This window comes from Dreissena polymorpha, chromosome 7 (genome assembly GCF_020536995.1).
Source record: "Dreissena polymorpha isolate Duluth1 chromosome 7, UMN_Dpol_1.0, whole genome shotgun sequence".
Taxonomy (NCBI): domain Eukaryota; kingdom Metazoa; phylum Mollusca; class Bivalvia; order Myida; family Dreissenidae; genus Dreissena; species Dreissena polymorpha.
Window position 1 is genome coordinate 88775913 of NC_068361.1, and position 14252 is coordinate 88790164.

General features: G+C 32.9%; 1 protein-coding gene and 1 long non-coding RNA gene across 2 annotated transcripts; one reads left to right on the forward strand and one right to left on the reverse strand.

The window, feature by feature from the left end:
• Window positions 1–2592: 2592 nt before the first annotated feature.
• Window positions 2593–5776, reverse strand: LOC127837872 (uncharacterized). Its single transcript, XR_008029512.1, has 5 exons — window positions 5647–5776; window positions 5231–5295; window positions 4364–4425; window positions 3988–4029; window positions 2593–3571 (listed from the first exon to the last, which is right to left on the reverse strand). It is a non-coding gene; the product is annotated as an uncharacterized LOC127837872 (long non-coding RNA).
• Window positions 5777–7633: 1857 nt separating this feature from the next.
• LOC127837871 (uncharacterized) lies at window positions 7634–12035 on the forward strand. Its single transcript, XM_052365296.1, has 6 exons — window positions 7634–7831; window positions 8141–8231; window positions 8831–8992; window positions 9254–9411; window positions 9746–9964; window positions 10496–12035. The coding sequence occupies exons 1-6, from the start codon at window positions 7810–7812 to the stop codon at window positions 10954–10956; spliced, it is 1113 nt and encodes a 370-aa protein (XP_052221256.1). The 5' UTR covers window positions 7634–7809; the 3' UTR covers window positions 10957–12035.
• Window positions 12036–14252: the final 2217 nt, after the last annotated feature.

Sequence of the window (14252 nt, forward strand, 5' to 3'; positions counted from 1 at the left end):
CAATTGAAACTTCTCCTTTATCTTTGGGATCATCATGCGAGGTCTATCACCAATGCCTTATTATTGTTATGTGTTATATATGTTTAATTGTGCATGAAACAATCACAAATCTATGTAAACACTACAGATATTTACCGACCAAAGCCCATAACTCTAATCCTCAAATTAGCGGAATAATGTTCCTTATTGTACTTTTTGTACATAGCAAATTCAAGTAAGTGTTTGCGTGCAAAATGTTTGTATTATCCGTTTATGTCGAAAGTACGTCAAGTAAAGTAAGTATTGATTTAACGGGGATTTTCTATGACATGCAATATGTTATGTCTGCACTCAGTGCTCAAACAGCTAGTTGGTACCGAATGATTTAACATGCATCATAAACATGTATATCATGACAATGATTTTTAAGGGTAATACTCTGTATACTTACTATTTTAACACATTTGTCTATAAAAATTTAAATATCTCTTACAGACATGCACACCTTATCTCTTACATACATGCATACTGTGGAGTGATTTACATTTGAGGCAAGTTGGGTCAAAGTCACTGTTGCTAAAATAGCTTAAAAGTTTGCGCTCAATATATTCAGTTTTGATGGAGACATTGTGCTTAGGGTTTGTGTTTAGGTCGGTTGCATGTTTACTTAGCGAGGGATTGCATGTGTGGTCAAGGTCACTGTTGTGCTCGAAGTGTATTCGTTCGTCTTTTTAGCTTCGATTGAGGTGTTGTAATTTTGTTTATAGGTAGCTTACATGCAGATCTAGGATTCCAGTTGGAACCAGTAAGATGAACGTCGTATTTACTTAACATAGAAAAATCTGAAAATAAATAGAGAACATAATATTGTAGCCACGCAAAACTATGAGTTCATTTGTTTTTTGAGGGTTATGGAGGTTTCGGTAAATGACAAGTTCGGTAAATTGATTTATATAGTAAATGCCGTGGAGGTTTCGGTTAATTGGTATAAATAGGGATTATCGCACCTTTTGTCGATAAGCGTGTACATTAATTGAGTTGTTTGGCACTAATTAAATTATCTGTTTAAATGTACGGAGTTGATTTTATCAATTTAGAGATGTTTGCAAAGTGTTAATATTAATTATCCAGGCTTGCAACCCATTAATATTCTAATCAAGGGAGGTAAATTATATATTAAAAGTTTATCTTTAGGTCATGATCGTTTTGTATTTTATATATGTTTTTAAACAATTAGTTGATTAAAACCTTAATTAAAGCGTATCAGATAAAAAAATATAATAATGCGACTCTTACAAGAGGTGGCCTCCACGTGGCAAGAGCTGGGCAACATATTCATTATGTTGGCAAACTACCTCATGTTTATATAATGAGAAATTTTCGGTGGTTTAAAATACTAAGATCAAATATGTTTGTTTCTTATATAAATAAATTTCTCGCTTCTTTTACCTACAATCAGGTCAGCACATAAGGTATTATTCTTAAAATAATGTAGGTATGTATGTTTAGATCGTGAACATGCTTTAACACTGGTGGCCGAGTTTTTACATACACGACCAGTAACTTTCAAACTGTGAAATAAACAAGCGTTTTCCTTCTATAATCATGTTTACAAAAAATACTGGTGGTGACGTCAAAGGATGTTTATTTGTGGTAAAAATTACATTATTATGTAATTGGGTAATTATAAAATTATCATGGTCCTTTTCAAATAAGAAATCAAAGAGAGGATGAAGAGAAGGTTTTCACGGGTTATCGAGTAATTAAGGTAAGTGTTGTTGCTCAAGTGTTAAAGTGTGTATATATGCAGGTGATTTCTTTTACTGTATCATACAATCATGGCTGAACATCCATGTATTTTCTGCAATATTGAGGTCACTTCTCGTGCGCACGCTATTGCATGTGATGCATGTGGAAGATGGAGTCACCGTGGACACACCGGTAAGTCTTAGGATTTTCTTTGTGATAACAGAGATACATTAAAATTGTGAATTTGCATTTCTTTTGTAGTCGCCTGTAATGTCTTTATTTAAAACTGATTATAAGTAATGCCAATGATTATTTTAATTTACGTTAATTAACAGATAATGGTTGTAAATATAAAATCATATTATGTTATAACTTTGCTTTATTTATTTTCGCAAATTACCCATCAGCAGTACATGCCACTTCGCAGTGGTGAGTTACAGATAGAGTGGTTCTGTATTGGCTGCCAGAACCCTCCTATGAATACCACAGCAGAGGGCGACGAACCACCACCACCACTTGAAGTCCCGGTCTCACCACTCAGAAATCTTGCGCAAGAGGACATAAGACACGGGTGTAACACTCTGACATAAGGCAGAACTTTCATTCAATATAATGCACATAAATGCACCGATCATAATCCATTTATATCAATATCTATTTACTTATTAATATTGTAATTTTTCCAAAAAAATGGGTCAATTTTAAATGATCAACTTTCAGGTTTTACAAGTACTTTGGGGTGCATCGATTGGACGCATGTGCATATCAAGAAGCCAGTAAACCATGTAGAAGTCTACATAGGGCGAAAGGGCGTTCCCACCATCAACGTTCAGGTATGGCTTAACAGTCAGTTATGTGCAAGTCTAAATGCAATCCTTTTTATTTGATACAACTTTACTTTAAACACAAATTTAATGAAACAACTGTATGTTAATTTTAACAGTTTGCCATTAGCAAAATAAGAAACATTTTATCAGCATTTTATCAAATACCTAAGAAAAAATGTACAAAAATATGTCTTATTTTGTTAGTGTAATATAACATGTTTTATGTTAACAGGCTGTGTATGATGCCAGCTACAGAATAACGAGCTTCACTCAAGTTCACTCAAGTTCACTGCCAGTTGGCCAGGGCGAAAGCATGATGCCAGGATTTGTTGATGTCTAATTTCAAATTCACATAACTGTATCTACCATTATTCTGGAATTTCATTCAGTTCATTGAATGAAGAATTTTATTATTACCAATGATGGATATCTTGTAAGCAAATAATATCAAGAAGTGTCCCAAGACACCGCATTCAACTACCCGGTAATATTCCTCTTTGAATGTAGAATGTATTTTATATGTCAGTAACATAATACAATGACCAATGTAATATTTAACCTACATTTCTTAAAGCACACAAATATTGACTGGAATTTTATAAGTACAAAAAGGGATAGAATCATATTTTTATCATAGAAATAATAGTATGCCCCTTTTTGAATTAAAAAAAAATCTTATTATTTTGTGTGCAACTTCCCCATAACTATTATTTCTAATATAGACTATCTATTTTAGAAATAATAGAGTTATGAAGTAGTTGCACAAAAAATAATAAGATCCTTTTAATTACAAAAAGGCGAATAAATCTACTACTAGTATATTACATGTCAGAGTTATAGCACTTGGTCACGTATTGACACTAAACACATCTTTTTCTCCAAATGTATTATTTCAATTTCTACAGTCAACTTTTTTATTTCTTATTCTAATTTTTCTTAGTTATTTCCCATCGGTTTCCCTGTAAGTTTTGTTAAGGTATCGGCTTGTGATCTCTTGTCGTTCTTCTTTGTGAGCGCTGCAAAAATGGATAAAAAGTGTGATTTGTATAAATGGACTTGTTCTCATATTATGATCTTCAAAGGTTAAAAAATTAATATATATATATATCACATAATCTATGTATGCATTGGTACTATGCATTGGTACTTAGTTTTAAAATATTTGATGCTAATTATGTTTCAACAAATGCATGACTTTTGTTGCATATTACATAATAACATTATACAGTACTTGCTTTGTCAGATGGTATTGTCAGTATAGTTTTAAGAACTGGAATTCCATCCATGCAAGTTAATTATTAACTCTAAATTAATTGTATGCACTGCAATACCTTCAATTAGAGCTATCTAAGTGTTAAATAAATTAATATTTAATTTTCAAGATTTGTTCCAGACAATTTGAAATCTAAATTTTAAGATATCCAAAACTTACATTCTTTACACTTAATGCCTCTACTTTCATGACTGGTACACTCTGATATCACATGAAAAAATATAGTGTCACTTAAAAAATCTAAATTAATTTAATCCAGTGATGTTTTCAATGCAATAAAATTGACAACTAATGTTAATATACTATACTTAAGTTAATGTATAATAATCCCAATGTTAACTTTCAAACACAATGTTTAATGTTAATTTAATGCATGTTTTTTTCTTTTATTTTGTTTTTATATAAGGGTGAATTTCTATTATATTGTATACTATGTTGAATGTGATGCATACAATATAAGTCATATGGTTTGCATTTTCAATGTTCTATACATATGGTTAATGGTTTGCATATAAATGATAATCTATTTATTTACCATATGTTCTTCACTGCTGGCTGTTGTGGCACGCTCACTGCTTTGTAACGCATATGAAGAAGCTGCAAAAATTAAACGCAAAAATTAATTCAAACATATAACTTTGTAAAACACTTACGCACATACACTTATGCTCATTAATAATAATAATTAGTTGATTACCAAGAAATACAATGTTTGTATTTGCACTCATTCCTTGAATAAATGAACTCAACAACAAAATTGAAATAGTCAAGAGATTTAAAGTATCTAACAAAAAGAAATAGAAATACTTCCTTAAATCCACAAACTTCATTAGCCGATCTAAATTAATGATCTTAATGTTTTATTTTAATTGTCCTTATACCAAACCCTGCTATATTTACAACAAACAAAGACTCTGATACAAGTTGCCATTTCATACCATATTTCTGTGAATGAGTTCATGAATATTGTTATTTAGTGCACCTTTGGTGAGCTTACCTACATATTTCCTTGATGAGTTTAATCAATAATCATATGAATTGACAAGTGTCAGATCTTTTTTATAACACTAATTAAATTACGCATTTAAACAATTATTATTAAGTTAAATTTAACGAAAAAAACTGAAAATTGTTTTCAATGCGAGACGTAGCTGTATATATTCTAGCACCATTTCAGCAAAATAATACAGTATCATAAAACATACATTAACCAATGAAAATGCTCATAAGCTTTTTTACAAATTTTAACAATATAAGTAAGTAGGTATTGTGATTATATCACATAGAAAACACATATTAGGTTCGACAAGTAGTAATATTGAAACAAACTAATTGCAATTGATTATAGTTTTTCAACAAAATTAATTAAATGAAAGCATAACAAAAAAAGTAATTAACTTACACCGAGCCTTGGAATTTTGGTTCTTCTTCTGGCACTGTTCACCAGTTTTTGCGACCCCAAATTTTCTGAAAGTTTAATAAAAACAAGTGTATGATGTATAGCAGTATTTATGAAACACATTACATTTCATGTTTGCCATCATAACTGTCGATTAGTTTAATATAAACGACATACAGGGTAATAGTTATCAATGTAAACGTGTAGTAAATGAAAAGTTCGTTTGGAAATGTGCAGATTGTAATCAGATACGAATAAAACACACATGGGTACGAATCTAACAGGGTACGAGATGAAAACTAAAACAATAGACCTCCTTAAATGGTAAACTTATCCGTGAAACCACAAATATTCATTATTAATACTTAAATAACAATTCACTCGTGCAAATTTTGGAAACAAAGAACGTGCAACCGTACCATAAATCATAACAAATGTTTGAAACTAAAACACATTCCACAATCACATCCGAAATCCGTAAGTACAATTTGCTGAGTGGTTATGCCCCTTGTTTACATAGTGCATTATTCGGCGCTAGTAAAAACGACATCGGTAGCAAATCCAAAAGTAAGCTATTAAATAAAATATTACAACTATAAGGCAGATACGATAATAACATATAACTTACATTGATATTCTACTCGCCACCTCGTCCCATTTTTTTCTTCGAATAACCAAAATCTTTTCGGCTCCGATCCCCTTATACTCGCGGATAGAAGGTTCCAGCGGTCCCGAACCAGCGCATTAAAAACAATCTCTGGCTCGGACCAATCTGGACCTGCTGGCGCTTCGTTTCGCTGTCTTCAACTGCCAAACACTCCATTCAATAAGTTATAGCAAACATGTCCGCTACTATTTTTGACACTATTTGGCGCGTTTTCCCTACTAGAGAGTTCGCTTAGTCGTGACGTCATTAAAAAACACAATCTTATTGAAGTCTATTTCCAAATGTGTTCGTGAATACGAATCCTGAGTCTGTCTTTAGTAAGTCTAAGCCTGAGTCAAAGTCTGAGTTTGAGTCCAAGTTTGAGTTTATTATTGATGAATACGGCTCCAGATGTGTCATTCGATCTAACTCAACAGTACGAACGACCAACACGACCAATTAAATCAGCATGCGGAAAATCTGAATGATAATAATGTGTCGTATTAATATTGTACTGGGTCATAAATGTATCTTATTAATATGTGATTACTCCCTCATTTTTTTTAAATGACATGAAATATTCAAATATATATATTGTATCCATGTTTTACTTGTTGCTTATTTATAATATATGGTAAATAAAACGGATTACAAAGTCAATCAGTTATTATTTTTTATTCAACGGATTTGTTCAGGCAAAAAATGATATCAGTTATTTTGGCCGTAAAACCCATTGTTCCAGTACAGTAGCCAGGTGCCTGTGTATAAGATATAAGTTGATAAGATAATGATCATCACAGCAGCTTGCTATTACACAGTGTATTCATTCTGCTGGCGTTGTGTTAGATGTAATTTTTATCAGTTTTCAATTATGTGTACCTCTTCGCTTAACTCAACGTTCAATGGCACGCGCACTTAACATAATTATAAAATATAACGCGTATCATTATATTACTTTTTTTATTAATTACGTGCACGTATTAGATTTTATATATTGTTTTTTTTTTTCTTGTGTTTTTCTCAACCAGAAAACATGTATTATAAAATTCAACATGAAATCATTTTTTTAAATCATATTTTACAATAAACTTTTTTAAATAGCATTAAACTTAATTGAAGAGCTTACATTGATTCCGCCATAAATCATTATTTATTATTACTATTATGTTATTTAAATAAAAGCACCAATTATAAAAAAAACACAAGAGTATTGCGTTATTTAAATCGTAAATTTACCTACAATTTCCTAACAGAATTCGTTTTTCAGAGGTAGCTCATTCATTTCCCTTAATTCTTTACCGTAGGCATAGCATTAATTACTCAACTCAAAATTAATCCACAGTTTGCAAATAAATGCCCCTAATGTTATTGTAAGCCAATAATAGGTGTCATTAACACCTCGTTGTAGGTATACCACCTCTATAAAACCAATTTACCGAAACCTCCACGGCATTTACTATATAAATCAATTTACCGAACTTGTCATTTACCGAAACCTCCAGCACCCGTTTTTGATAGGTGTATTTATGGGCTGTCCAGAGGCTAGGTATGTCTGTTTATGTGTTTTAAATTATCATGCGCAATGTGTTTACTTTTATAGGATTTAAAGTGTATACAATGTAAAGTAGTTATCTTACTGTTTAGAAACTCGCGGGCTTGATTATCACTCAATTCGTTTTTAAGATCGAAAGTAAAAGTAACAAAAGGCAAATTTGTATAGTAGTTCGTAATCTTACTTTTTAGAAACTGGCGAGCTTGACTGTAACCCCATTCGTACTATTGAAATCGAAAGTAAAAGTAAAAATCGGAAATTTGCGTGTATTGAGGCCGTTGTTTTAGAATCTGCTGCGTAATTGGTATTTTGTTAGGGACACGTCGACGTTTCGTTTTCGTTTATATTGTTTCAAGATAACTACACATTTGGTATTTGATTGCGATGGCGAGCGCCGGTATTGAAGGTAAGCATACTTAAAAGTTACTTTCATGTAGGACTCCGGCACACGTTATTTTATTCAAGTGTTTTACTTTGAAAAATTATATTCCTCCTTTAAGTTTACATTTAAACTATTTGCCTATGGTTCATGATCATTTATCAAACCATGTTATGAATCGCATAGACGAGATAGGCGGTATTCACTTGCGTGTATGTATATTTATTGTATACATGTCGACACTCTTAAATGCTATACATACATGTACCAATTCAGTTCAGTGTAGATTTATCCTGTAACTTTAACCATTATCTATGTCTTATTTATGTTACCCAGATGTATATGCAAGAGAAGACGACCAAGCTTGGACCAAAATCCAGGAAGAAAACAAGGCTATACTTACTGAAATTACAGAGCTGTGCAATCGGTAAAGAGTGTAATTATTGACTGACATAATTTGTAAGGCGGTTGTTATATGTTTTTGTTGGTGAGAACTGTCAACTTAAAACTATCACACATAGCGCTACATGAGACGTTTCTAACACTTGATCATAGTTATTTAATCACAGATTTTTTTTTTCCAAACACAAAATAAATATTTATACTACCACATCAAATACCATACATTTATTTTAGATATCTTAGTTTAAATAAATCCCTACACGTCAAGGGATAAATTTAGCTGATGTATACTTATCTTTAACAATCTTTACTTCGTAGGTAAGCTTAATAAAAACAAATTGTTTCCTCAAATAAACTGAATAAAATCTTCATTTTAAAAGAACGTTATTTTTATTAGTGTTGCACAAATTGTACATTATTAATCCAACGATCTATATATTTCTGTACACAAGGATTTGCAAAAGGGTTCATTTCACTTTGTTAAATTAATTTAGTTAAGTGATAAATGGCCGTAACATAGGCCGTCGCACTGGCTGCAAATAAACGTCCGCTCGTCCTGTATACTTAAACTACGACTGTATTTATTTTAAAGTGTTAACAAAATCCTCTTTACAACTGTTCAAGGCCGGACAGAAAGACCCCAGAAGTGCTCTTTCTTCTTGGAGGTCCAGGAGTGGGGAAAAGTTCCTTGGTAAACACCATCAACAAGGCCTTATGCGGAAAGTACTACCCGAAAGCTAAAACAGGAAGTGGGAATGCGCAATCGAAAACTCTAACACTCCAATGGTAAACTAACTGTTTGTGCTTTTCGACGGGATATAGGCTAATATATGTGAATGTATAATTAAAATGATATATCATAAGAATATGCTGACCTATATATTGTTGCTATGTAAGTTCAAAATATTCAAATTAAACTGAAAATCATGGCATTTTTTGGGCTTTGAGCGCAATCATACGAGGAACATGCATTCGTATGTATTATTGAATCTCACGCAAAACTAATGGCAGAGATGCATTTTCCATGTTCTCTGATTCTACATTTAGGTTTGAACATAGTGGCGTTCAGATGTTTGAACTGCAGGGTGCGCAAAAAGACGCGTTTTCAAAATGTCTGCATTTGTTGCCAAATGTCATAGACGCGGCTGGAAACGAAGATCATAATTCGGCGGAATTGCGTGAAATTCTAGAGATGGTGTTTGGAGGTACGTGATTTACATTTTATGTTTGGCGTTATACCTGTATTGGTGTTTGATCAGTGGCAGAAATGCTTAAAATGTTTAGTGTTAAGTTACAAGACACAAACATTACGTATTCATGTTAACTCTATTTTCTTTTATTTTGCCCTTGTTTCCTAAATTTGTTTAGGGGGTAAACAATCTGATTAACCAGATCTCGGTTTAGCATTCAATTTTTAGTTCTTTTATGTAAGGGCCAGCCATTCGAACTATTTAACATTTTGTGAGATTGGGCAATTTAGAACGTTTTGGAGCAATATATGTAAGGACTTCAAAGATATAATGTTTTGTACTTTATCAGGTTTTATTCCTCCCGGAACGTCTGTTGAATTTCTTCGAGATCAACAAAAAGAAGGCAAGGTGGGTTGTCTGAAGCGATTATACCCTCTCTGCAATGAGGAATGGAAAGTGACGAAGGTCGTGTTTGTTGCTAGCTGTAAGCAAGCACTTCCAACGCAAATGGTTGAATGTCTCAATGAAGTTCTCAGAGCTTATGACAAGAAGACGGGATTTCCCAAATGTAAGTAATCTTTCAAATTAATTGTTTGTACGTATCTATATGGTATATGATATAGATAACATTGCTATATCTATTTTCGTTAAGTACTCAAGGAAGATACTGTAACATTCATTATAATTGAATATACAAGGACTATTAACAACACCTACTTATACCAATTTAAGTATAGCCGTATCTTCCATTTTGTGATTATGCTTAAGGAACATTGGGCGCCATTTTAATATTAGCAATTTGGCGATTACTACTTAATTATGTGCGTATGTTTGTCGGGTAACGAACGCTGCAGTATGTAGCATACTAGAATAAAATCCTTGTGACAACCGTGTGAATTGCGTAAGTATGGAGAAAGATTAAGTATTGGTGTAATCAAAAGCGGAAATGTAAAGACAAAATGAAAAAACGATGCCCAATTTAGCAGCAAACGGCTGAAACAAAAATAATTGCCTGAATTTAATTCCTCTATAATAAGACAAACATGCGCGATATTGACTATAAAAAAAGTTTGAACTACGTATATTGTCTACATTTCAGTCAATATCGATGTATTTGTTGTCATTACAAAATACGATTTGGTGGAAGAACAGAAACGATTTCCCGCAGTCCGCCAACAGGAACAAATTACCATGGAGAAATTCCTGGAGCACGAGCACGAAGTAGCGACGCATTTCAGCATCGACGGTTCTTTAAAGCACAACAGCATCCGCTGGGTGAGCTACGTGGACGGTCATAGCGAGGATAATCCTTTCATCGAGAACATCGCTCTGAAGTTCGTGCGGCAGATGATGCAACCTGGACGGAGTAAACATCAAGTAGAAAACGCACCTTCTACTGTTGTCACTCCTCTAGTAGAGATGTCCCGGGACGCTGAGAGATGGTTGGCAGAAACTAATGTGAATATGAAAACAGCTCTGCTCGTGCTGGTGGCTGCATTGATCATCGCCTTAATTTACCACTTACTCACAAGAAGTCCTGAATCAAAGATGGACTTATGAATTCCTAAAACGACTTCAATTTCCAGAAAACGGATTCGAATTATACCAAATTTAACGTATATGTGTTTTTTTATTATAGACTTCTTTCGAAAACAACTATTTCTTAAGACGGGTTATTTTGAATGTTAAAATAATTGTAATAATGTCATTAATGTAACATTTTAATGTCACTTCCTTACATGGTAATTGGTGAAAAACCAGAAGATGAAAACATTAAAGTATTATATTTAACAGTATTTCATCACGCTTTCAAGATAACCCAAATGCATTTTATGACTACCACGCACTCCTCATGGGCATTTCAAACGCAATATGGCAGGTTGTTCATAAAATGATTTATAGATCGTGGATTTAAATATAACACTACATTATTCGTTTGGTCGGTATTTTTTTGTTTCCTCTCCAATGAGTAATATTTTGTTGTCATTTTGTTTCCTATTGTCGTCGTTTGTTCTGTGCATTTAACAAGAATTTAACAAATGTTCTGATTTTTGTGCATATGCTTTCTTGAACGATTCCAAATAATGGATGAGCTTAACGTCATTTATTAATAGACATAAATTGGTTGACGAAAATATTAATTGGGCAATTATTATGTAATATACTATATTTATATTCATATATGTTATCATAGCGCGTGTTTATGTACGTGTCTTAGTAGTGCGCATTTCAACCATGTAATATAATTTAGGTTGTAAAAAACAATTTTATCTACAATACAAAACGCATGTATTTCACAATATATTTCACAATAATGTCTTATCATAGTAATAATGCCATTTGTTAACTGGATAACCGTTGCTTTTCTGCTTAAAACTGCTTAAAAAGAGGATAAACGATAATCATCTCTTTCAGTACAACAAGTATGTGTCATTTGGTGTTTTAAACGCAGTTTGTACGTCGCATTAACTAGAAGTGAATAACTATCACGTATTAGGTAACTGATTCGGGAATTTCAGGAACTATATAATTGAGGTATATTTGATGTTTAAATATTTGGTTAAGTTATGACTATATTGTATTGACGTTTTAAAATTACTTTTGTTAATTTATATTTAAATCATTAAATATAATTTTGATGTATAGTGTTTGTTAATTAATAGAGATTGGGATTCAAATTTTGAAAAAAGGCAAAATGAATTATTATTTGATAAAAAACAGTGTATCTTTAATAATACATTTTAACTTGTAAGTTATAAAATTCATGCAAACGCATATCTCCGATCGAATAGTTATTCGTATTGTGATCTACTAGTAAGGTTATAATTTTTCATGCACTACGTGATTTCGATGATCACATCTTAGAGAAAATATCTGGATTCCATATTCGATCGCAACGTTTGGTAAAAAATAACGTAACACTAGAAATATTATAATACAATTCATTCTTGTTTAAGCAATTTAATTTAATTTATTTAATGCAATTTTTCAATCAACTAAACAATACAGAATAAAACGTACAACACAAGTTGAAACAAAACCATGACAATAGCTGGGGTCACGGCATTGGGATGGTCAATACACGGCATTTGAGATTATATTTGTTTGAAGGCTATCTTTACCTCACACTTATCCCAGAAAAAATCACAAAACACACGTGTAAATAAATATAAAAATAGAAGTATGCTTCAAATTGGAGAGCAAACAAAGATAATATAAATTCAATTCAATTGCACTTAAACTAATGAATGATTTTAAATGCAACAGAATAACAAACTTAATAACTTAAAAAGGCAAAACTAAACAATGAAGTGTGTATATTTCATGGGTATTCAATTGCCAAAACTTCTCGTATAAAAGCATTACAATTGAACCAGGTTCTACACACGCGGAATGGAAATATGGCATTTCGGTAAAGTTCAGCCCAGCAGCCTGGATTCCGGAGATAGTCGATGTATTATTTTGGTTTAATTTCACATTCGGAATAATTCACGGCCGTTAATCACGGGCACCACCTCTTGTGCGAGATGTATTAATAAATGACACATTGCTACTTCCGGGATGGCGCTGTGACCCGAATGTTTTGAATTTGCACGGATAATTGTACAGGGTGAGTCGGTTTTACATGTTTTTGGCTGAGATTGCCGATTCAAGTGCCGCTTGGATACCATACGGCAAGTTAACATTAAACAAGCCGTTATCAGTTGTAACTCCCAGCGAAGCCGAGAGTCAATAGCTGGGATTCGGATTATCGTAATTAATAACCAGAAAATCTGTCTTACAGCCACTTATTACACTTGTTCAAACCAATAATATGGAATGACATTGTATACTGCAGAAATATTAAATTGAAGCAACGATGCATATTTACATACAAGGTATTATTAGCTATGTATAGAAGCAAAGAGACTTAATTAAAGCCAGCCATAAATTCCCATAATTTATTATAATCTAATAGCAATTTCAGAAAAATACAAAAAACTAAAATATGCCAATTTAACATTGAAAAAGCTGTTAGGACACTGTTAAGAATAAAAGATTTGTTAAATTCAACAGGTGGCCAATTAAATCATGCGAACTAGATGCATTGCCAACAAGAGTACTTAGCTCATATTTAAACGAGTTACTACCGTTCATGACAAAATTGGTAAGTCTCTCTCTGAGTCAAGGAGTTTGTCCTTCAAAATGTAAACAGACAATAGTTAGACCACCTCTTAAGAAAATTGGACTAGACCTGAGTTATGCCAACTAAAGACCAGTGAGCAACTTATCATTTCTATCGAAAGTGATTTAAAAGGCTGCTCTGTTTAGACTAAACATACATGTACATGAAAACAATATCCTTCCAAAAAATCAGTCAGCCTACAGACAATTTCATTCTTGAGAATCTGCTTCACTTAGACTAGTCAATGATATACTCGAAGGTATGGAGGAACAAGAGGTTACAGCACTTATCGCTATTCATCTGAGTGCTGCCTTCGATACAGTCGATCATGACATTCTACTAGACGTGTTGCAAAACAATACAGCGCATGTGGTACGGCACTAAACTGGATAGACTCTTATCTTCGTCCAAGAAGCTGTCGTATAAGCGTTTCTTCAGCTTTATCGTCAGCACGTTCTTTGGAATGTAGTGCCCCCCAGGGTAGTTGTCTTGGTCCATGGCTCTACCTGACGTACGCTGGAACACTGTTTGATGTCGTTCCTCCATCCATCACAGTCTACGGTATTCCAGACGACCACACCGCAAACAAGCGATTCAAACCGACACCTTTTTTGTTGAAAGATCTGCCTTTCAAGAATTCTAACGGTGCGCACTCGTTATTAACAACTGGATGAACGAGACTAAACTGAAA